Raw genomic sequence first — 21855 nt, 5'->3', positions numbered from 1 at the left:
ACCAGGGCTAGACAAAATGATTCGAGTACTGAAATTACTTCCCTTTCCACGAAAGAGTTATTAATCAACAAGAATTTTGGTTTGATGCTATTTTTTCACCGTGGAAGCCTTGAAACCTCAATTGCTGATATCGTAGCACACGAAACATTAGTACAAATCTACACACATCAGTGGAAATGACATTTATGTGAAGTTGTAATAAACCCAAGCATTGTTGCCCTACTTTTCTTATCTCATCCAAAATGTAGACTTGGTTGATTAGAGTTTCTTGGATATTGTCAAAATAATTCAGAGTTTGGCTCAAATGGAAGGCACATCTCACCGTAATGACTGAAATCAGTTCAGTACACCACAGTTAAATTTTAATTGACAATTTCTGTTTGTCACAGCCCCACCTACGCCTGTACCTGGGTTCACGGCTACCCTCACCGGCCCACAGTCTGTGCAAGCAAAGTGGCTTCCTGTGGAGAATATGTCTGTCGATGGTTACAAGCTGTCCTACTGGGGCAGGCCTGGCACGTCAAAGACAATAACGCTCGGACCTGAGGTATGAACATTGTAGTATATGTTGGTTACGGCTCGTTAACATTATTCTTCACATCATTTATATATGTACAAGTACATGCGGAGGTAATATGGCAATAGAGCAATTTGAGTAGGTATTTCAGATTGACAAAGTTTACTCCAGAGACTGTTTGATTCTGATCACATCTCAGATTGTACAATGATTTCAAGTACCAGTCTTAGTTCAGTGTCATATTTATTGACCTTTTATAATTAGAGACAAATAAGAACAAACTGTCTATCCAACAATGATATCAATTTGAAGATGGCCTTGCACTAGCATGTGTTAACTCAAGTGCCAACATAGTTAAAGTTTTTATATAGAAGAAGATGTGTATATAACAACTATGACCCAAATCAGTTTGCACCAATGCCACATTTATGGTATTATAGTAGTATCAAAGGCATCTCTTCATTTCACGATTCCTCAATACACAGTGTGAGTTTGTGTATGTACATCTAGTATACCGTGGTGTAGTACCCAAAAACTCATGCATGCGATGAGACTCGAACATCCCTGCCCTGACGCACACAGTCATGTGAAATGTGCGCCAATATTACAGGAAACTGAAGTTACATTGGAGCCTTTGGAGCCCAGCACGACGTATCAAGTCTTGGTCAGTGCTTTTAATGATGTCGGCGATGGACCCGCTTCTGATAAAGTTATCGTGGAAACCGATCCAGGTTTGACAAAGCGTTTGCGCAATGCACACAAAAATTTATACACTTTTAATATCCAGAAGCTCGTCTGTCGTACGATTCTCCGATCCAATTCAAGACGAGCATGCACATAGCGAAATTTGTCATCTCCCGTACGCAAACCAAATTCAAGTCGACGTACGCTTACACAGTTACCGAAGAGAAGCAGAAGAAAATGTCACAATCCTATGAAACGAGCAGCAGCTCATCCAGCTCAAGGTAGGTTGTGAGAACATTTTCAAACTCCTGAACAGAGGTCAGTGTCAGTATTGCTACTCAAGCAGAAGTATTCCCCTTCATTTATGCTCAATTACTGTGGAACTAGTCTGAAATTGAAACCACATTGGTATGTAGCGCAAGAGGCCAATTCACTCACTGTTGCTATATTCATTAACGCGTCGCCACTTGCCACACACAACCGGAAGTTTATTTCTAAAAATAAGAGAAACTTTTCCTTACAATGGTCGTCAACGATATGGCCGTCAGTTCATCAAGTCAGCTGCTTTTAAATTTATTTCTGTAGAGAGTCACCTCCAAATAGATAACCCTCGCTTTTTCCGAGGTCCTGGGTCATATTATGATTGAGGTGTGGTCCGGAAAGTAACTAAGATTTTTAAAAGTTTCTGTGGGCTCTTAGGCGTTTCAAACTTTAAGCTTTCTACTTCTAGTTGAATTTGTCTAGTCCCTACAAGTGTTTTTGAGCAGTTTTTTGTAGCCCCTAATATTTGGGAAGCAGATGATTAAATAAAATGTTGTCACTTCATCTATTTATTGCCTAAAAACCTACCTAATGTCTCAAAGAAATAATCGAATCAAACTCATTTCCATTCAGGCCACTTCATGCCTAAAAACCTGCCTCAATGACTAAAAAAGCCCCCGGTTTGACAGCCCCTGGTCAAGTCACTAGTCAGTTTTGTAAATAGCTACTTTTACTTGTATTTGAGTAGAGTGTTGTGGCATTTCTTCTCACTATGCAAAATCTGCTTTCATCAAGTGATGAGGAATCGGAGGTGGTGCCGATTGTAACCAGTGAATTGACATTCGAACCGGGCCAGTCATCCAAGACTGTGGAAATACCACTACAGCAAAACATGAAGAAAATGTCCAAGGTGAATATTCTTGTAAAGATTTGTATATTTGTGTCATTCTCTATGTAGCTGCAAGTAACCATATGTAATGCAATGTATTGCAGGTATATTATGTCAGGATAGTTGACCCACAGAGGAAAGAAAAAGCAATCGCTAATGTTGAACTCCAAGTTATCAATGACACAGGTTTGTTATTCATTATTTGCCGTTATCTAGTTTATATTTTAAGAAGTTACGATAACTCATTTGAGATCATTGTGATTGGTGTCAAATGGGGTTCATTGGACCTGGCGCTAGTCGAGCTTTCAGAACACAAATGATACCTGAAGTTGAATTCGTGTTATTCATTATTCATCTATATTCAGTATATATGTTAGGGAATTACGCTTGCTGGTTTGAGATCGTCTTGATTGCTAGGAATAAGGTTTATTGGCAACAAATGCTACTTGTACTTATGCCTGTTCTAATTCAGTGGTATTGGTTTCAGACTACTTGTGGTAATTAAAGTTCAGCTGTGCTTCGGTTATTCATTAGTAAAATGCTTTAAGATACAATTGAATAATATATTCATATTGAAATAAAACATTTGAATGTTTTTGGCTGAGACTTATCAAGGGGAACTAGAAGATATTTCAAAGGAACTTTGTGCATCAACAGTGGTTTTCTCAACAGTTCTTTTGAATTCTCTACTAGTTGTTGACGAGTGCCAGCCGAAAATAGTATTGAATCCTTCAGTAGAAAATATTTCATTGGTGAAATCTGTCGATATCATGATATTGTATTTATTACTGTATGAACACTAAACTTAATTTTATTTTAGGGGTGCCAGGCCACGTACGGACACCATTCTGTGCTTCCATGACACCGAAAGAATGCAAAGTGTCTTGGGAACCACCAATCGGTGGTGGTCCGGTCCAAGGATACATCGTTACAGCGAAATCTGAAGGTATGTTAATCCATTTGGATAGCTTGCGTAGTGACCAGACTTCCAATCTAGTTAGTTCACGATTCAGATAAAATAAAGATTATTGAGGTCTTCAAGATTGAATTTAGTTACTTACTTTTAGTTATTTGCGAATTTTAAAGATCATTAGTTAGCTCTAGTTCTATTTACAAGTTTTGAAAAATGAGTAGTTCTAGTTCTAGTTGTGCATTTTGAAAAATCCAATTGTTTGTACAAGTCTGGTAGTGAATTACACCAACACAATTAAATTTCAGGACTGCCGGACATCACACGAGACATCACAGACGGCTCGACAAAGACGGTTTTGACTGATCTAAAACCGTCCACAAAGTATCAAGTTACGGTACAACCTTACAATCAAGTCGGAAAAGGCAAGAAATCGCGTCCAGCAGAAGCAACAACTCAGGATGGTTAGTTTTAATGAAAATATATCCTATTTTTACTAAATTTCAATTGAAAAATCGTTTCATCGGGTTTGCATTTACTTACATGCACTGGAATCGAAAGTGTGAAATCATGTCCGAATTTGGAGTAGAGTTCATCTTGTGTTCCTCAAAGCTTTATTTTTTAATTTTTAGTTTGTTTTGTCCTCTATAGTATTTTTCTCATTATGCACTGATTAAAATTGATTGAATCACGTTTTACAATGATAACTTTTAATTAATCTGTAATGATATTTTAAATAGGTTCCTTGTGGTACAGAATTTGAATATTGCAACGAACAATACATTCATATTTGCAATTTATTCACTCTAAGCTTTTAAACTGACCCTCGTCGGGAGTGACCGTCAGTAAATACGGAGATTGCAATTTGAAATATGAAGAGGAAATAGGTTGTGTGATGTAAGAATGGTATAACAACAACAACGAGAGAATTCACAAAACGAGAGCGTTAAGCAAAAATGCAATTACTGCAATACAAATTGGCTATAATACATAGCCAGAGACGCAACACTAATGAAATACACGGAGAGAATAGAGTCGGCCCTTTTGCCGACAAAGAATCGGTTGCTCGAGTTTTATTATAGTCGATTCGAGAACCTTTAAATGGAACAGACTACGTCCGCGAGCAAGAATTGAAAATCTGTTATCGTTATACGATTTTGCACACTCTGGATGCGTAAGAAGGTGCTGACCTATTGCAGAGTTACATGCCATGGTCTGGTCATAGTCGCGCAAGGAAGGGTTACTTGTCTGCGATTGACTGTCTGAAATAGCATTGACGTCAGGTTTTTCAATCTGCTTGGGCACATGCTGGTTGATTCTTTGTTGCAAACGAAGTGAAGTACGACCCAAATGATATTTTACCGACTTTGGTTCTGAAATAATTGCATTCCCTGTAGTTGAATGATAACGGTCGTAACTGCTTGTGGATAATGTATTCAAATTTTGACAACCATCTCCAACGTGCGATCATCGTCTTCACAGCCGTTCATAGAATTAGGGCTGAGCTCAATTCAGAATCGAATCAGTCAGATACGATATTGTAATTTTAGAAATGAAAGTGGAATTCACCGAACGTTTCTACACGTTTAAAATGAGCGACAAAGTGGCCGTGATTCCGATCAAACGGCATTTCGCGCATGGTTACGCGACACTGAAATGGCAAACGCAATGGAGCAAGACGCAGGAGGAGGCTGACTCCTCATCCAGCTCGTCTGAAGATGAGACTGTAAGTCTTCTTTATTTTGATGCCAAGGAAGGGGAAATAGGTGCATCTTATCTTATAATCCTCAAATCACTTATACATAGCGACAATTTTTGATTATGCCAGTAATGACAAATAGTACATTGTTGTGTCTGAATAGAGGCCAAATTTAGGCCTTCGTCGTATAGCAGTTATTAGAACCTTCCACGTTAAGGCTGATATCTGTATTGCTTACGATTGGAATGAACTTGTTATGTATTTCCTTATAAAATAAACGCTATCCTTGCAGCACGTATTCTGGATTTGAAATAGACATAATAAAATGGAAAATATTATGACTCATATTTCATAGTATTATTCGGGAGCTGGAATATTTTGTGTTGAAGAATTTACGGCATAAGTGTAGGTACTACATTTTTTTATCCTCACTGTAATTCTTTTGTTGAATAGAAATCACAATAAACATTTTATAAATCTTTGAAGAGTTCCTTTGACGTACGGAACTTTAATATACAACTGTATAGTATATTCATATTGAAGTGAAACCAAATCTTTCGGCTGACAAGCGTGAGGGGTAATTGTCAGTCTAGTAGAGGATTGGAAAGATCATTCATTGTTGTCTATCAACAATCGTATCACAAAATATGACATCACCGGCATGAAATTTCGAATAATCGCGGCAAAGAGAGTGCTCAAGCTCAATGTTGTATTCCTAGATGGTACACGAACGCCTTCGGTAGGCACAGAATTGATGGTGTATTTTGATAAAAGTTGACTCCAACGCACCCATATGAAAGTGTGAACAGGCTCTCCCGGCAACACGAAATCTGACTCCTCGATCATTTTTCGCGCAAACACGATTATCCAACAAATTTTGCCTATGGCAGAAATTATGGCATTCATATATTGTGATACGATTGTTGATATACAATGTTTTTTTAATTCTCTACTAATTGCTGACGATTACCCCTGACGAACTTCGGCCTGAAATTCCAACGCGTCCAGTCCTTCCAACATTTCTTTTTTGCCCTGAACTCCTGCCAACGATTTATCTGATCATGTTAATCAAAGGTCGTAAAGAAGTAAAAATTTTCAACTACTTCTCATAGACTTCAATTTTTTGCACTATCCTGCCAAAGTTCTCTTGTCTTGACTGATTTACCTGACTATTTACTACTTTAACATGCATTAGCAGTTGTACAGTTACATGTCGAACTTCATTCTCAGGAAACCGCCAACAGAACCTGGGCTTCAGGAGCGGTAACATTCTCAGATGGACAAAACGTGGCAAATGTCCAGATCCCATTGAAAGAGGCAAGATCGCAAGCAGTGAAGAAGCGTTCGTTCTTCTGGCTTTACATCACAGATCCCAACAGAAGGAAAAGAGTGGGCGCCATGAAATGCGGTTTAATTGATGACAAAGGTAAGCCATTACTAATTGTATGCATCCCTTTCAACAAAGTAGTCACAGCATTAACAACTAATTCGGTAACATGCCTTCCCATTACTTGTCACCAATCATATTTACATGGTATCGAGATTAGCAGTAGGCTATCATATTTTCAAATATAAGCCACAATCTAAACTCCCTGTTCCAAACTTAAATCCATAATTATATTTTATGTATGGTAACGGATTGTCCTTCATGATTAAAGTCACGACAATCCGTGAGGTAAGGTATATGAGTGACAGCAAATAGATCTATTTTACTGTACACTGTTAAGTTCTAGGTTTAATTGTACCATCTTATTCATTTTCTATTCATACAATGTCTGTCCTCTGTGTAATGTAATATTGCAATACCAATTCATGTGCCTAATAGAACTAGAATACGGTAGCATTAATTAAGGCTGTAGCCCTATATTTGGAATAAATTTAACCTGTTTTGCAAACTGTTATCGTGTGATTCTCGTTTGACACTAAACATTCTTTTTGACTGCAAATAATATGTTTCTTGGAATATACAATTTACCGAATGCTGTAAATAACCTCTGTGATGATATGTGAAAAACGCAAGTTTACTAAATATTAATACGTAGATGTGGATGCCTTTAAAATATATATGTCTGTATTGTGTGTGAATTACTACTAATCTGGTATACATGAGATTATGTGAGATTTACCGAAGACAGCTTGAGGAAACTTCAGGTAATATTCTTCGATTCCATGTTATCAAACTAAAATTTGATGGCTTGCCTTCTTACCTTACCTTTGCCTGGATCACGGCAGATGATATCCACAACATCCTATTGCATTACATTCGTTCACAACTTTGCTGTCATGATCTTTTCATGTTCCATATTTGTGGATATCGAAGCCATGGAATATTCAAATCTTGACTGATCTTTTGTTTATATCTAATCTGTTGTAAGTAATGATATATCAGGATCTCAAAAAACCTACATATTTTTCTGATGCAAATCAAGAGAGCTGATATGCCTATAGTCAGACATACATTACAATGATCCTTCCGTTTTTCTGTTGTTGCTGTCATACAAAATACCTCATCAGTTACAAATAATCGAAAACGGGCATCGTGTAATATGTCAAGCTTGTGGTAAAGTCTATGGCTTCCTTGGATTACCTTGTTTTGTTCTGCTTTGTGATCACGCATGATTCAAGAAGGAAAGTTCAAGTGCAATTTAAACCCATAGTTAGTTGGGCAATGAAAGCTCATATTCATCAGCGTATCCTGTTTCTTCAGTTTGATGTATCAATCATCAGTACATAATCCCGATTCTATCTTCCTTTGACTATTTTGTACCACCTTGGCTATGGTGCCTGCTTCATCTTTAAAATGCTGCTGATCACTTATCTGATAATGAAACAGAAAATGCTTAAATGCGGAAGAATACATCATTAATAGTTACTCTTTCTCTCTCTCTCTCTCCTTTGAGCAATCGGGTGTATATGGCCATTGGCCATCCAAAGTATTTGCAGAAAGTTTTCAATGATTGTTACATTTTCTTGTCACCCTGTCAACTCATAGCCCTGACGACAGCATCTTCTCCCAAAATGTGACTGGTTGTTGAACAATTTTTGTGTTTGATGAAACTTTTGGGGGTAGAGCACTTGAATTTACATTTGAATAATATATTATTGTATATTATTTAATATAATATGTAAATATATTAAAATCCTAACCTTTTCCAGCCGACACTCTTTCATTTCTGTCATCATACAACCTGAATTTCTTGTCCAGAACTCATTGCGACTTTCACTTTCACAAAAACGTGTGTGCACTCTAACCCGCGACTGTGTAATTTATCACTCTCGACTTGCATGCGATCTTTGATTAAACACCGATTGCGCTCTGCCCGGCATGACTCATAACCCAAATTTCACGAGAGAGAATTTCTTGCCACAGAAGAGCCGCCCGTGTTCGAAGAAGCCTCGTTTGTCGAAGAATTACAATTTGAGGACGCCTTGTTTGGATTTATCGACGAGGAAGTGAATTTTTGCGCCACGTACACAAACGTGGCCCCAGTGATCGTCGAACGGACCGGGGACCCTTCGTGCGAAGCAGAAATTATGTACAATACGAGAGATAACACGGCAGTTGCCGGTACTCATTATGCCCAGTGCGAAGGAGAGCTTGTTTTCAAAGAAAATGAAATGTCTAAAGTCATCCAAGTGCCTCTTATCGACGATGCTAAGTATGAGGAACCGCTCAGTTTCACAGTCGAATTGGGCTACTGTTCACTTGGAGATGAGGCAGTCGCGCTTTACGAGACAAAGATTATCTTGGAGCCTACCAGTGAGGATCTTACTATGTCAACAGAATATAACGATGATCCTGGTGTGATTGGGTTCCGTACCCCAAAAATTGAATTCTCAGACGTCGAACCAATAGTCGACCAAAATGTTAAAATCAATATACCGGTCGACCGCACAGAAGGCACTGCTGGTGATGTGTCCGTTGATTACTTCACAAGAGACAACACAGCCATCGCAGGTGTACACTATGTTGAAACGCAAGGCGAACTACCCTTCAAGAACGGACAGTCTGAGAATTCCATCGTTGTCGATATATTACCGCACAACCCAAATTACAACCAAATCTCTTTCAATGTCGAGCTGGGCGGTACTACGGGTGACGCTGAGGTCGGGTTTTACGAAACAGAAGTCGTGCTCAAGGTGAGAAATACAGGCGCTCGTGGTTAGAGCAAGAGTATTCTGAATCGGCGAATTTTTAATGAAGGGTTCTGGGATATTGAATCCGTCCGATGACTTGCAAGATGGTTCTGAAATCGATGGCTCTTCCGATACAACTAGTAGTTCATCCAGCAGTGAAGATGAGATGGAAATATCTCAAGATCAAAAATCGTCCACATCATGTAATTACGAGTTGAAATCTTCCGGAGGCAGCCTCTTTAAATAATATCAAAATATGTTAATATTCGGTAGGTGGTGGTGAATACATATAGACTAAATGCTTTCTACCGTCAGTGGTGTGTCGGGGAAAAGAGTTTTGGACAACTAGAAAATTTTCAGCTTTATTAGATTAGAATTAGAATTATGGCTAAACAGTTTTTTTTCAAAATTACATCAAAATTAGAATTAGAATTTGCAAAAATTGAATTAAATTCCAAAATAGAGAGAAATGCAACAAAAATTAAGTGGATCATGGACTCCTGTGTATCCTGTCAAAGGAAAAGAGGCTGCCAACGGATTATTGGATTCATACCCGCAATTGCTGTGATCGTTATAACTTATTCATCTATGCTGGATTAGATTCGGAAGAAGGCATAATCGGATTCAGCGAGGAAAGTTTCCAAGTGTGTGCCACCAGTCCATATGTCACCGCGACTGTAGAACGTATTGGAGGTCTGTCTGAAATTGTCACTGTCGAATGGAACACCCGGGAAAACACAGCTATCTCGGGTGAAGATTACGACGAATCTTCAGGGACTGTTGTATTTGCCAAAGGGCAACGTTTCCAAGATATACAAATTCCGATCCTGAACCGTGGTGATTCTCTGGAGCGCGATGCAAAAGATTTTATTGTGGAGCTCGGGAATTGCGATGGAGCAGCGGTAGTTGGTCAATACGAGGCCACCGTAGCGATTTCCAATGGTAAAAATATAGATTGAGTAGATATGGAGGCGTATCCTTTCTTCTTATACTGATCTGCACTTCATTTCGAAATTTTGTTGCTATTTTCTTTGTTACTGTACACATTTTGTTGCACCTTCACTCACGCGGTCTCATTTCATACCACTTAGCTTTTCTTCTTTTCGAATGCTTTTCATTCTTTCAGCAATCGTGTGGCGTACACGTACATGTGAGACTGCTGCAATCATCATTATTGTTTTTTACTCATACTTGGTCCACATTGAAATACTTTGGTATACAATAGAATAATATTTTCATATTGAAATTAACTCCAATCCGCCAGCTATCCTGCTGGGCGCTCAGCAATCACGGGTAGCATGGAGGAGAAAAAAACGGGGCGCAGACTAGATGACCTCATGGGGCCGTATCGCAACTCCGTCGTCAAAGCATCTCGATGGTGCAGGCGAAAAAGAATATCATCTCTCTCTCTCTCTCTCGCCAATTGCCAACACAAGGAGTTTGTTTATGTATAATCTAAAAATACTGCCTAGTTCACATAGTCATAGTCGCAGTCATATTTCGTGATACAATTGCAGATATACCACGTTCTTTTCTTTTCTCTCTCCTAGTAAGCTGAAAATATTACGATTTATTTCAATATTAAGTCATTATTCATTTATTGGAGTACTGTACCTTAAAGAATGTTTCTTAAAACTTTGTGTCTAGAAAAACCTGTGTATATGTTTAAAATTTGTAAACACTTTGATGCAGCTCGTTCGGGCTGAAGAATTCATTAGCATATCTACAATTCATAAGATAGTAATTTATTTAAAACACAGAAAAAGAAAGATATAGCTAAGTTGCATACATCACCTGAACAGTGTGTTGAATCACAGTAAGTATATTACATCAAAAACATCTCATTCTCAAGTGTTGATATACTTTCCCATCCCATTCCCAACATATCCCAACTTGAAGTGAAACTTTTCTAGTTCAATTCCTTCACTTAGTATCGTGTAGAGGGGAAATTGTAATACCATGCTTACAAAATGTATCCTAATTTACCTTGTGTCAATTCTTATTTATTTCGAAGCACGTATCACCGCTCCCAGAGACGTAATTGTTGAAGCGCAAGGACCCAACTCTGTGGCTGTCTCGTGGAATCCAGATAATGTCTCAGCACAGGAATATTGGGTAGGCGCAGAATATACTGTGCATCCGTTGTACGATATTTTATGTATACAATAATTGTTGTATATCTCCTGGTAAATCGCCAGCGCCATCGCTGTAATTTATCAATCTTGACTTTGGACACTTCATGGACAATCACAGCGATATGGGTACTTTAATATTAGCTTGGTACTCTCTGTAACACGTATGCCTTCAAGCATCTTCGCATTACTTCGTATTTTTTACCAGAGATTAAAAAAGCAATCATGGGTTCCAGACTAGCGCCACACCAGGACAAATGTACCTGAATTTCAACTCCACTAAAACTAGTCTGTCTCGATTTTCAGGACAACTTATGTGGTGGAGGTTGCAAGTTTAGGAGAAATACCTCAAACTCCCACAGTACACACTGAATCCTGTTGCAGTCCAAATTTGAGAGATGGTCCTTGACTTTAACAGAGTCTCATGAATATAAAAATAAAATTATTTTCATCTTGTGAGTTCAAAACACAATGTTTTGAGTCTCTGCTCTCAAGCTACCGCTAAATTGTATTTTCAATGTCCCCTCTCTCTCACTCCTTCATCATCCATTGCGATCTTGTAACTTAGTTCAACTTCCAGCAACCAACTGCATCCTAGTAATGCTTAGTGTCTCTTTTTTGCGACATCATATTCTTTTTAGTTTTCTCGTTATTGAATTAACCGTCAATCCTTTTCCCAGGTTGGCTACAAAAGAGCAGGATCGATGGAGGATGCCAGTAGAAGAACAGTCAGACCAGGTATATCCATTGCCTTTTTATGACTTTGCGGGTCATTTTGCCATTTATATGCTTTGGTGTCAACTTTTATCAAAATCTGCCTAATTTGTGCCAACAAAAGGGTTGGTGCATCATTTATAATAGCTCATTGATCATAAGCCATCTTTTCGCCTCAATTATTCCATTTTTTATGCCCGTGACATCATATTTTGTGATGATACTGTTCCTATACAAAGTTATTCTGAATTCTCTGCTATTTGCTGACTATTACTTGCCACTGATGAGTGTCTGCCGAAAATATTCGGATTTAGTTCAATAAGAATATATTATTCTATTGCATACTCAAGTTCTTTATCTCAAAGAGTCTTCAAATACTTTCCCTGTTGGGAATGCCATCTGTTAGCAGAGTTTTATGCTTACAGATGCGGGGCAGTTTGTAATACCAGATTTGAAACCAGAATCTACATACGCCATTGTAGTAACAGCGATTGGTGATGGCGGGAAGCAAGCTAGCACAGAAGTGATGAGTTGCACTACGACTGGAAATGGTAAAATTACTAAGCTCATATAGAACATATCCTTGTAATAAGTCACTTTTAAACAGATGCGCCCGGCATCTGTCCGTAAAATCACAGTCGTGTTTGTTATCTTTCAGTACCTGGACCACCGAATCGACTCGTATTCCAAGTATTATCACCGACATCACTGCAATGCTCTTGGGGAGAACCAGCCATTCCAAATGGCATCATAACATCGTATGATGTGATGTATGAGATTCTCGACGGTAGGTGGCTTGCAAAATTTGCCTTGTATCATCACTCACCAGTAACATAATAGGCTGCATCATCGTCATATGTTGTCGAAAACAGTCACATTACAGTCACGTAAAAGGGGAGGCAGTGATGGAGCTGCAAATATATTATTGCAATATAATGCACTACAGCACAATCTCAAATTACTGCTTCGTGTAGAAGAAATCTTGAATTAGCTCTCATACTAGTGGTGAATTGATACATTCCGAGTCCTAGTACATAGTTTTACGGATTGATTGTACCATGAGTTTGTGACATTTGTGCAACAAATTGTTGATGAACCATTTTCTGAATTTAATAACTCAATTGTGCTCTAGCATTATGTTACACTTATGCGGAAAGCTTTCAGTATCTATATTCTCCTTTGATGAATCTGTTATTACTCACAAACGTAAAGAATGATCCAAATTCTTGCTTTAGAATCTGAAACCGACCCGCCGATTCTTGTCCAAATACCCGACGGCCATTACCGGTCGTTATTGGTGGAGGATTTGAAGGCGAACAAGCCGTACAGGTACAGCGTACGCGCCAAAAACCAATGGGGACACGGACCTTTCCGCGAAGCGGAAATGAAAATCGAGCACGTCGGAGCCAGACCCCCATCGGGTACGTAGAAACAACCATAAGGGCTTTAGTCCAGTGATTCCCAAACTGTGTGTCCCACAGATTGGCACACCATGAATCCTTCTGGAACTTAATGTTGAACGCAACTATACCATAATAAAATACGGTAATTCTAAATGGGCATGTATGTCTGTATGAAATGTATATTAACCTTTGAAACGGCCCGTTTCTTAAAACTCTTGTTCCGCATTGAAAGTTGAATGAGATTTGGCTGTCTTCTTCCAAATCCTATTCCGTGATCGGTCATTTTCATATTTTCTGTTTGTCCAAAGTTATCCCAAACTGCTTTCTACCTTTCAAAACCGAAATTACAAAAACGTAGTTTTGCCTGCAGTAATTTGAAAATGTAACCGCTTGAGTAAGTGTTGCAAGTAGTTGAAACTGTAGAAGTACTTTGTTACTAGTCACCTCTGCATATATCAACTGAGATCTTGTAGAAAATGCTGTATTCAGGGCGTATCAGTGATATCTCCGGCCAGTCCGTGATTTTAGTCACTACCATATTACATTATATGCCATACTGACATTGACGTCATATTTTGTGATACGATCGATGATATACAATGTTCTTTTAAATTCTCTACTAATTGCTGACGATTACCCCTGACGAGTGTCAGCCGAATATATCCAGATTTATTTCAATACTACTATATTGTTCAATTGTGTGCTGCCATATTGACGAATACGATTTGAAATTTTGCAGCCATATTCCTTGACGCCGATGATATGGCATACCTGCAGCAGCAACAGTATCTCGAAGCCGAAAAAGAGAAAGAATCGCAAGCCAGGAGCCTTCAGAAACGAACGGAACGCAATGCCCAAGTGAGTATTGTGGTTAAAATTTATTTTTGTTTGAGCACACATCTCAAATAACACAAATATTATACTAAAATAAATATTGCGTTGTACGTACGGCTTGACAAAATTGAGTACTTGAGGGATTTGACTCTGAATCTAGTATTAGGCATCGATTGGAGTAAGAATTATGTAAAAATTCAAATATTAACCTACAAAACATTCAAGATAATTGGTATTTTTTCGACCCTCCACATTTCATTGCACTTTGTTACAATACTGTGGGGTGATGACAACTGCAAATATATGCCACTTCCACTAACTTGCCTATCGTACCTTTGTACTGCATGTTTTGGATGCTGCGATATCGCCAATCGAAGGGTTTACGGCATTCTACAGGGGAAAATAGCATGGAAATCATAATTCTAGTTGATGAATCAACTCTTAAGAAGAAGGATTTCAGTACTAAAAAAATCATTTCTTGCTGCTCCACTCGAATCACTTGAATTAATACAGCTGCAGGTTCCAATTCTCAAATCATTGTGCAGAGTGTTACTTTCAAGTTGTGTCTCATGAAGAAGCTTGATCTCTTTGTTTCACTGGAATAGTATTATTTTGCACTACTGTGATAGATGGCTTATTTCAAACAAAATGCACCAATCCATGTAATTGCACCATACAATCCCTTATTGCTGCAATGCTAACTCGACTTCCCCATCCGCAGCATGTACAATTGTACATTGTACATGCAATATGCATGTACCGATTTTGGCTTTATCCATACCACCCGATGCCTGTATTCTATTCCAGACGAATGGCACATTTATTAACACCACATCTTTTTAAACTATTGCTTGTGCCAATCATTCATGACCTGAATAATTCTAAGTCGAATGCACGTCACTTGCAGGTATCCCAAATGCAGCTCGAGCCAAGGGAAGAGGAGATTTCGACACAAATGACAAAGACTATAGTCACAAGGTTTGAATCTCATATTTTGAAATATGAAAGCTGTGAAACTCTACTTTGTACTTTATCAACGCCAATCAATCTTATGCACACTGTGTAGAGTACTGGTTTTCAGCCTTTTTATTTGCTGGCTGGTAACATTTTAAAGTAGGATCCTTAAAAATTAAAGTAACATATCATTAACGCAGAAGTATGCAACTTAAAAACATTGATAGGAAATTGAGAAATTTGCTGTTGGTGTTTTGATATCATACATAATACCTTTTTAACCTGGCAAAGTACAGCATTGACTTCGCCTTACCATTCCAAAACCCTAGTTATTAGTCTGTTAAATTAAAGCACCGACTTGATTTTACCAAGACTTTTACTTTTGTCAGGTACATACACAAGGCAGGTCAAGAAGAGCCGGTAGTAGAGACGATGGAATATGAAGGAAGACTGACACAGGAAGAGCTCCAGCAGATGGCCAGACCTAATGAAAGACTTGAGGTATTCACTGATGCTTTCGCTTTCAAACGCTAGGCATTTGCATTAGTGATAACACATTTTACTAGATTCTTCAGATATTGCAATAATGACATGCGCACCGAATTCATATGAAATGCTACAAATCAGCGCAATACTGTATTATTTTGTTCCTAATTCATAACGTACGAGTACGCGATTATAACAAGCCTGCTTTCGAGTTGAACAGATCTAAAATCAACAGTAATTCGGAAGTAGAAGTTTCCATAGTTGAAGCAGTGTAGCTTTTGAGTACCAAGAAAAAACAATTAACCGTAGTGAATTTCTGTTTCTCTAGAGGCGCGTGGACGAGAGATTTTCGTCGCCTACTGTAGATCTGCGATTAGTTCCACCAGAACCAACGTCACTTTTTCTTAATGTGAAGACTACTTGATTAGGGCTATTTCATCTTCACGTAACCGACAAGATAACATAATGTGGAAGCATCCGGCTTCTTGATCGGTAGGCCGTGTGTTCAATCCCCGGCCGGGTCAGACCAAAGACCTGATCAGTGTAACTGGTATTCATGACATCCCCTCCTAGCGCTCATCATTACCGGGATAGCATGGAGGGATGGTGCAAGACTTGAAAAGCCATGCAGGGCTCTATCTGCACTTTCCCTGTCCAGCGGCGTTACACATCATGCACTCGTGGTATGCATATGCACATATCGTGTGTATGTTGATCATGAGTCAGTGTATATGCCGCAAAAACATCAGGTACAAAAATATACTACGTCCTACCCTACCTTCATTATTTTGTTTGTGTACAATAAACACTGCTAGTTAAGTTCACTGCTAGTTAAGTTTATCGAACTTCGGTAATCATGTGAAGGAGATTTTCTGACAAACTGATTCTGCATTTGACCAGAATAAGGTCACTTTCGCCATGGTACTAAAACTACACACATCCATCACAATTGAGATGTAATCCTAAGTTATTTCAGGAAATTGCAATACAACGATAGTATCCCTCATTAGTGCTGAATTGTCAGGAATTACTTTTGTATTTCTGGGGTTAGACGAAGTTCTAGCTTCCTCCAACCCAGAAAATGGATTTGGATTCGCATTCTTTTCTAGGAGTGTGCCATACTTGCATGTAAATCGAAAGGGTACGCAGCTAATAATAGTTTTAGAATCCATGACCTAGAACAGTGGTTCCCAACCTTTTTCAACTCATCGCCCCCTTATCCAGCTCGACGCAAATTTTCGCCCCCCCCCCAATATTTACGGATTCGAAAAAGTGGACATATATATACGGGAAATTTATTCAATTAACTCTGATCGCTGGTGAATTGACTAAAAAGGTCATTTATCCGAGTAGGTGCTCGTAAAACCGGTTTTCGTGTCTGCTTTCTGTTGAGTTGACCTTTTATTAGTCAACTTTCTCGTCATATGCAGAATAAGCCGTATTCATGTGCATTTTTTTGACCGTGTTAATTAAATAGGGAGAGATGTGGTACAGATGAGACACTGGGACCGGGACTGGGACTCCTTGAATTTGTCGACAATTGCATGGGGGCGGAATCTTTCCTCACATGCAAAAAACTTCGACCTGCATGAGTTAAGGGGTCTCTGACAGATGTTTCTGTTTTAGGGGGTGAAAAATAAATTTCGATCGACACATCCATTTTTCTTTGCAATATTCAACACGAACAAAACAGCAATAATTTTTAATGTGAGTGTAGGGCTTGTTCCGGGCTATATAACGGTACATATTTTTTCTTCAATACCAGCCTTGGGTGAACTTTTTTCAATTCAGATACATAATTATAGACTTGAGGCTAATGATACCATCGCCAAATCAAGAAAAAATACTCGGACTGACTAGTCATGCAACAACAGAAACATGCCTACACACACAGACACTGTACTTAATAATTACCTGTGATGTTTTATCGCTCTAATGAGCTATTTGGAAGTCAAAATCTCAATTTACGCGCAATGTGAATGTACCCTCAAATTTATAAGTTTGTGCTTAAATCGAAACATGATTTCATGACAACATCTGAGGTATTATTTATTCTATTTTCTCGACGGTTGTGACCAAACATTCTTTTTTGGCTTGCTGTAGCTTAGATTATATTACACAGCAAGAAAAGTTGGAACATTTAAGTTTTAGAGCGCATGTCTCATAGTTCCCCAGGTTGTGTTCATTCCGACCCACCGGGTGGGGCCGATGATACGTTCGAGCAACAAATTTTGAACGTTCATAAATAATTTGTCAATTGGTGGATATTCAATTATTCATGTATATATATCCGGTAGGTATAGAGCTTGTATCAAAGTGTTGAGCCAGCAAAAGATCTGCTCTTATCGGCTGAAGATTTGGGGCCAGAGATCATTTTGCAATTCTTGATCCATCGGTACCACATCTCCCTCAAAGGACGTTCTAACATTTTCGCCCCCAGTCGCCCCATTTGGTTTTTTCGCCCCCTTGTTTCTCAAAATCGCCACCTACTGACCTGGAACGAAAGTCGGCCGCACTATACGTCGGCAGCTCATGCTTTTTAATAACAATATCGGTCCGGTGTCAAATGACCATAGATGTCGTAACACTATGAATGCAAAACAAAAACAGCAAAATATGTTATCCGTCCAAATGTACGAGCCCCTATCAAATACAACTGGATAAAACTGCCTTTTACCTGAGGTGAAAGTGGTTTCGTACAACACGACGCAAAGAATGCAAACGGGCGGAATGTTGCAATCATACCAAGGCGCAAGCGCTTCTCCCATGATGCAGAATATTGAAATCGTGGAGGAGCCGGAATTCCGTAGCGATTCCAGGCGAGAAGTCTTCACAGACGTGCAAGAATTCACAGACGTACAAGAAAGTACTGACGGCGACACTGATGTAAGTATATTATTATATTGACTTGGACCGACAAGATAGCGTAATGGTAGAGCAGAACGTAATGTTTCTTCCCGGTGGGTTGGATCGAAGACGTAATTAGAAAAAGTGGTATCCATAACTTGCCAGCATGGCGATCAGCATTATCTGGATAGCGTGGCTATTTTGACTAAAATCTCATTATTTCGCTGTATCGACCAAATAAAAAATGGCTCAGTCGTATTAAAAAGTTTAGAAATGCAATCCACTTGTTATTTCTACACGCTAGAGACTGTTTTAAATCCAAATACTGCAACATCATTATATTTATGGCTATTAGATTTATCATAGATGGAGACTTTCAGGGATATCATGTTCATAAATAACTTCAATCATATATATAAGTATCTAGCTAAATACTCAATTAACGTTGCATTAATTAAATCAGTTTATGTGAACCATATTTATTGTAAATTCAAAATGATCAGTTGGGATATAATATTAATAATTTATAATAAAACAAAATTGTTTCTCATATGATTTTCGCTTGTAAGCAATTTTGTGCTCTAGGGCTGCTAGTCTCTCGAAAGGTTCCAGCAATCGTCTGCCATAGGATGTTCATCTCGTCTACCCTAATATCTTTTTTTTTGTCATGATGAACCCATAGCATTGCAACAAACTGCAATGAATTAGGTATGGTCGAAAAAATATGTTAGTTTTAGTGATGTGAGTAACTGGCATTATATTATTTGTGATCGCATTAAAGGTCCGTAGAAGCCTTATTTTCTATTCAGAATTGAATCACTCAGCAACTCTAATTCGCACTACTTAATTACGAGTATATCTAACGATCTCCAAGGTAATATATAGGCCTACAACTTTTTATTAATTTTCCAGGTAACCACAATTACCAAAACTTACACAACGACAACTACCGAACGTCAACTGGACACCCGATCAGGCGTACGAAGAGTCGTGTACAGCCCCACGCAAATTACGAAGAAATAAAACATTCGAAACGCCAGCAAGACACAATAACATTTTTTTTATGTATATCCCGGTTTCTTCTTGCACTTATCCCAATGAAAAGATAACACGAATGTAAGATTTTCGTGGCGTATTCATATTTTAACGTTGAAAGAATAACGAGTTATTTGCGTGTAAAAGCGGTTTTCCGTTGTTATGGAATATGTATCAGTATTGCGAAAATATTTTGAAGATGTAAATTTGCATGCAAATAGTGTGGAGTGTTTAGTGAATCCGTATGCCAATACTAGACGTACGTCAACATCTTGCATTTTTCTGTGAATATCGCAAACTGCAGCAACTCGCAAAAAATACATTATATCAATTAGCTTGCCTTTATGTTTCGCCTCTTAAGCGACGGTAGCAGCAGTCTGGCACTTTTTATTTTGGCGTGGGACGTTTGTACAAACATGTTGAAGCAATCAGAAGCATTGATTTGGTTGTAAATTATCGCTCTAAATTTATTCTTGTCGTTCGACTTATTCCAGAAAGTTCTAGCCTACCGCTCGATACAATAACGAATTATTTGTATACAACCGATTGGCCTCGACGCATATAACGTCCTGTATTTCTGGTGATATTGTGCCAAACTAAAATCTATATTCTGTACAGTATGAAAATCTATGGTTTCGCCTGTTCTCAAGTTGCCTTTCGTATTTAGCGATAACGATCCTGTTGAAATATGTCAGATTCGTAAATATCACGTCAACGTGGAGTGCTTTTATTTTTACTTTTTTGCATGAACAACAAATATACATTACGATATGGTGACAATATAACTAAATTCAAAATATGCGTAGGCCTACTGGGTGATTCCGGCCTTTCTGACCACAGGAGCATTTTGAAGTTGGACACAGAGCTACTGGATAAGTTGTAGATTTAGTGCTATATTTGTTGTGTTATTGCCTCAAAACATACATTCATATTATCCGATTTTACGTAGGCTACATCATGCTTTTCAGAAGAATTTGATACGACGTAACGACACGTATATGGAGTCACAATGTATACAAGTCGAAAAGGGCAGGGGAACGGTGTCTTGTCGACCCCGGCTACGCCCATGATGACAGTCTACGGCTAACAGCAACGAAAATAATTTCGGTTATATAATAACTGGAAGTTGATGCTGAAGTAGCCAAGCAGCATTCATGGAGGGTCATACGTCGTATGCCGTTGAAAAGGGTGTGTGTTAAACTCGGGCTGAAGTGCATTGATGTAGATTTACGGTACTTCAGCAGGTCGTATCCCCAATTGCAATTTATTATCAATTTTCTCTGGAAATATACGGCACCACCGCAAGAAATCGTAATCGAGCGAAGCTCATAAATCTCTGGAGTCGGTCTAAAATTGTCCGGCTTTGAAATAATTATACGTAAGACTTGCATGAGCTGTTTTTATCATTGGATTGAATGTTCTGACATCGCAACTTCAGTATGTAGGGGAGATGTGGTACCGATGGATCACTGGGACCGAAAATACTTTGAAAATTCTCTATGATAATTCCATGATTACACTCCGTGAACTTGTCTACAATTGCATGCTGGCAACACCTTTCCTCACATACAAAAAAATTGGACATGCGCGAACTATGGGGTCTCTCACAGATGTTTTTTGTTTTGGGGGGTGTAAACTAAATTTAGATCGACATATAAATTTTTCTTTGTAACCTTCAGCACGAACAAACCAGCAATCATTTTTATTGTGAAGTCTAGGGCTTGTATCAGGCTATATAATGGAACCTATTATTTTTTTCAGTACTTTCCTTGAGTGGAATTTTTTTCGATTCATGTACAAAATTAGTAGGGTGGGGACCGATGATACAATAGCCAAATCAAGCAAAATAATCAAGCATACTAATCATGAAACAAATGAAACATGACTACGTACAGAAAATCTTTATGTAATAATTGCATATGATGTTTTATCGCTATAACGAGGTATTTGGAAGTCACACTGTCGATTTTCGGGCAATATGTATGTACCCTCACATTAATAAGTCCGAGCCTAAATCGAAACGTGATTTTATGACAACATTTGAGTTAATATTTAATCTATTTTTTGACGGTTGCGACCGAAAATTCTTCTTCGGCTTGCTTTAGGTTAGATTATAATACTGAGCAAGAAAAGTTGTCACATCTGAGTTTTTTAGGGTATATGTGTCATAGGTCCCCGGGTCGTGTGCCATTGGACCCACCGGGTGGGGACCGATGACACGTTCGAGCAACAAATTTTAAACGTTCATAAATATTTTTCGAAAAGACGGATATTCATGTATATGTGCGCGATAGGTAGAGCTTGTATCAAAGTGCTGAGCCAGCAAAAGATCTGCTGTTTTCGGCTGAACATT

General features: G+C 38.5%; 1 protein-coding gene across 4 annotated transcripts in view; it reads left to right on the top strand.

The window, feature by feature from the left end:
* LOC145439535 (uncharacterized) overlaps positions 1-21855 on the top strand; it is a 355509-nt gene that overhangs the window by 61559 nt on the left and 272095 nt on the right. For 2 of the 4 annotated variants that reach the window (XM_080317023.1, XM_080317022.1), the window contains 22 exons: positions 390-547; positions 1128-1248; positions 1305-1482; positions 2258-2372; positions 2456-2537; positions 3172-3297; positions 3570-3725; positions 4812-4987; positions 6191-6386; positions 8331-9100; positions 9165-9300; positions 9698-10039; positions 11112-11212; positions 11910-11967; positions 12369-12494; positions 12602-12730; positions 13179-13364; positions 14086-14204; positions 15088-15158; positions 15524-15635; positions 18303-18506; positions 19380-20303. In XM_080317023.1, the coding sequence (XP_080173149.1) occupies positions 390-547; positions 1128-1248; positions 1305-1482; positions 2258-2372; positions 2456-2537; positions 3172-3297; positions 3570-3725; positions 4812-4987; positions 6191-6386; positions 8331-9100; positions 9165-9300; positions 9698-10039; positions 11112-11212; positions 11910-11967; positions 12369-12494; positions 12602-12730; positions 13179-13364; positions 14086-14204; positions 15088-15158; positions 15524-15635; positions 18303-18506; positions 19380-19490 (3773 nt within the window). In that variant the 3' untranslated portion in view covers positions 19491-20303. Of the gene's footprint in view, positions 1-389; positions 548-1127; positions 1249-1304; positions 1483-2257; positions 2373-2455; positions 2538-3171; positions 3298-3569; positions 3726-4811; positions 4988-6190; positions 6387-8330; positions 9101-9164; positions 9301-9697; positions 10040-11111; positions 11213-11909; positions 11968-12368; positions 12495-12601; positions 12731-13178; positions 13365-14085; positions 14205-15087; positions 15159-15523; positions 15636-18302; positions 18507-19379; positions 20304-21855 lie in introns of those variants that run through there. The other 2 variants (XM_080317025.1, XM_080317024.1) reach the window with 2 other exon arrangements.

The sequence above is a fragment of the Botryllus schlosseri genome, chromosome 5 (assembly GCF_051294905.1).
Source record: "Botryllus schlosseri isolate E-star chromosome 5, Bs_hap1, whole genome shotgun sequence".
In the NCBI taxonomy this organism is placed as follows: domain Eukaryota; kingdom Metazoa; phylum Chordata; class Ascidiacea; order Stolidobranchia; family Styelidae; genus Botryllus; species Botryllus schlosseri.
The sequence above is the reverse complement of the archived record's forward strand: the minus strand, read 5'-3'. Positions and strand labels throughout refer to the sequence as shown.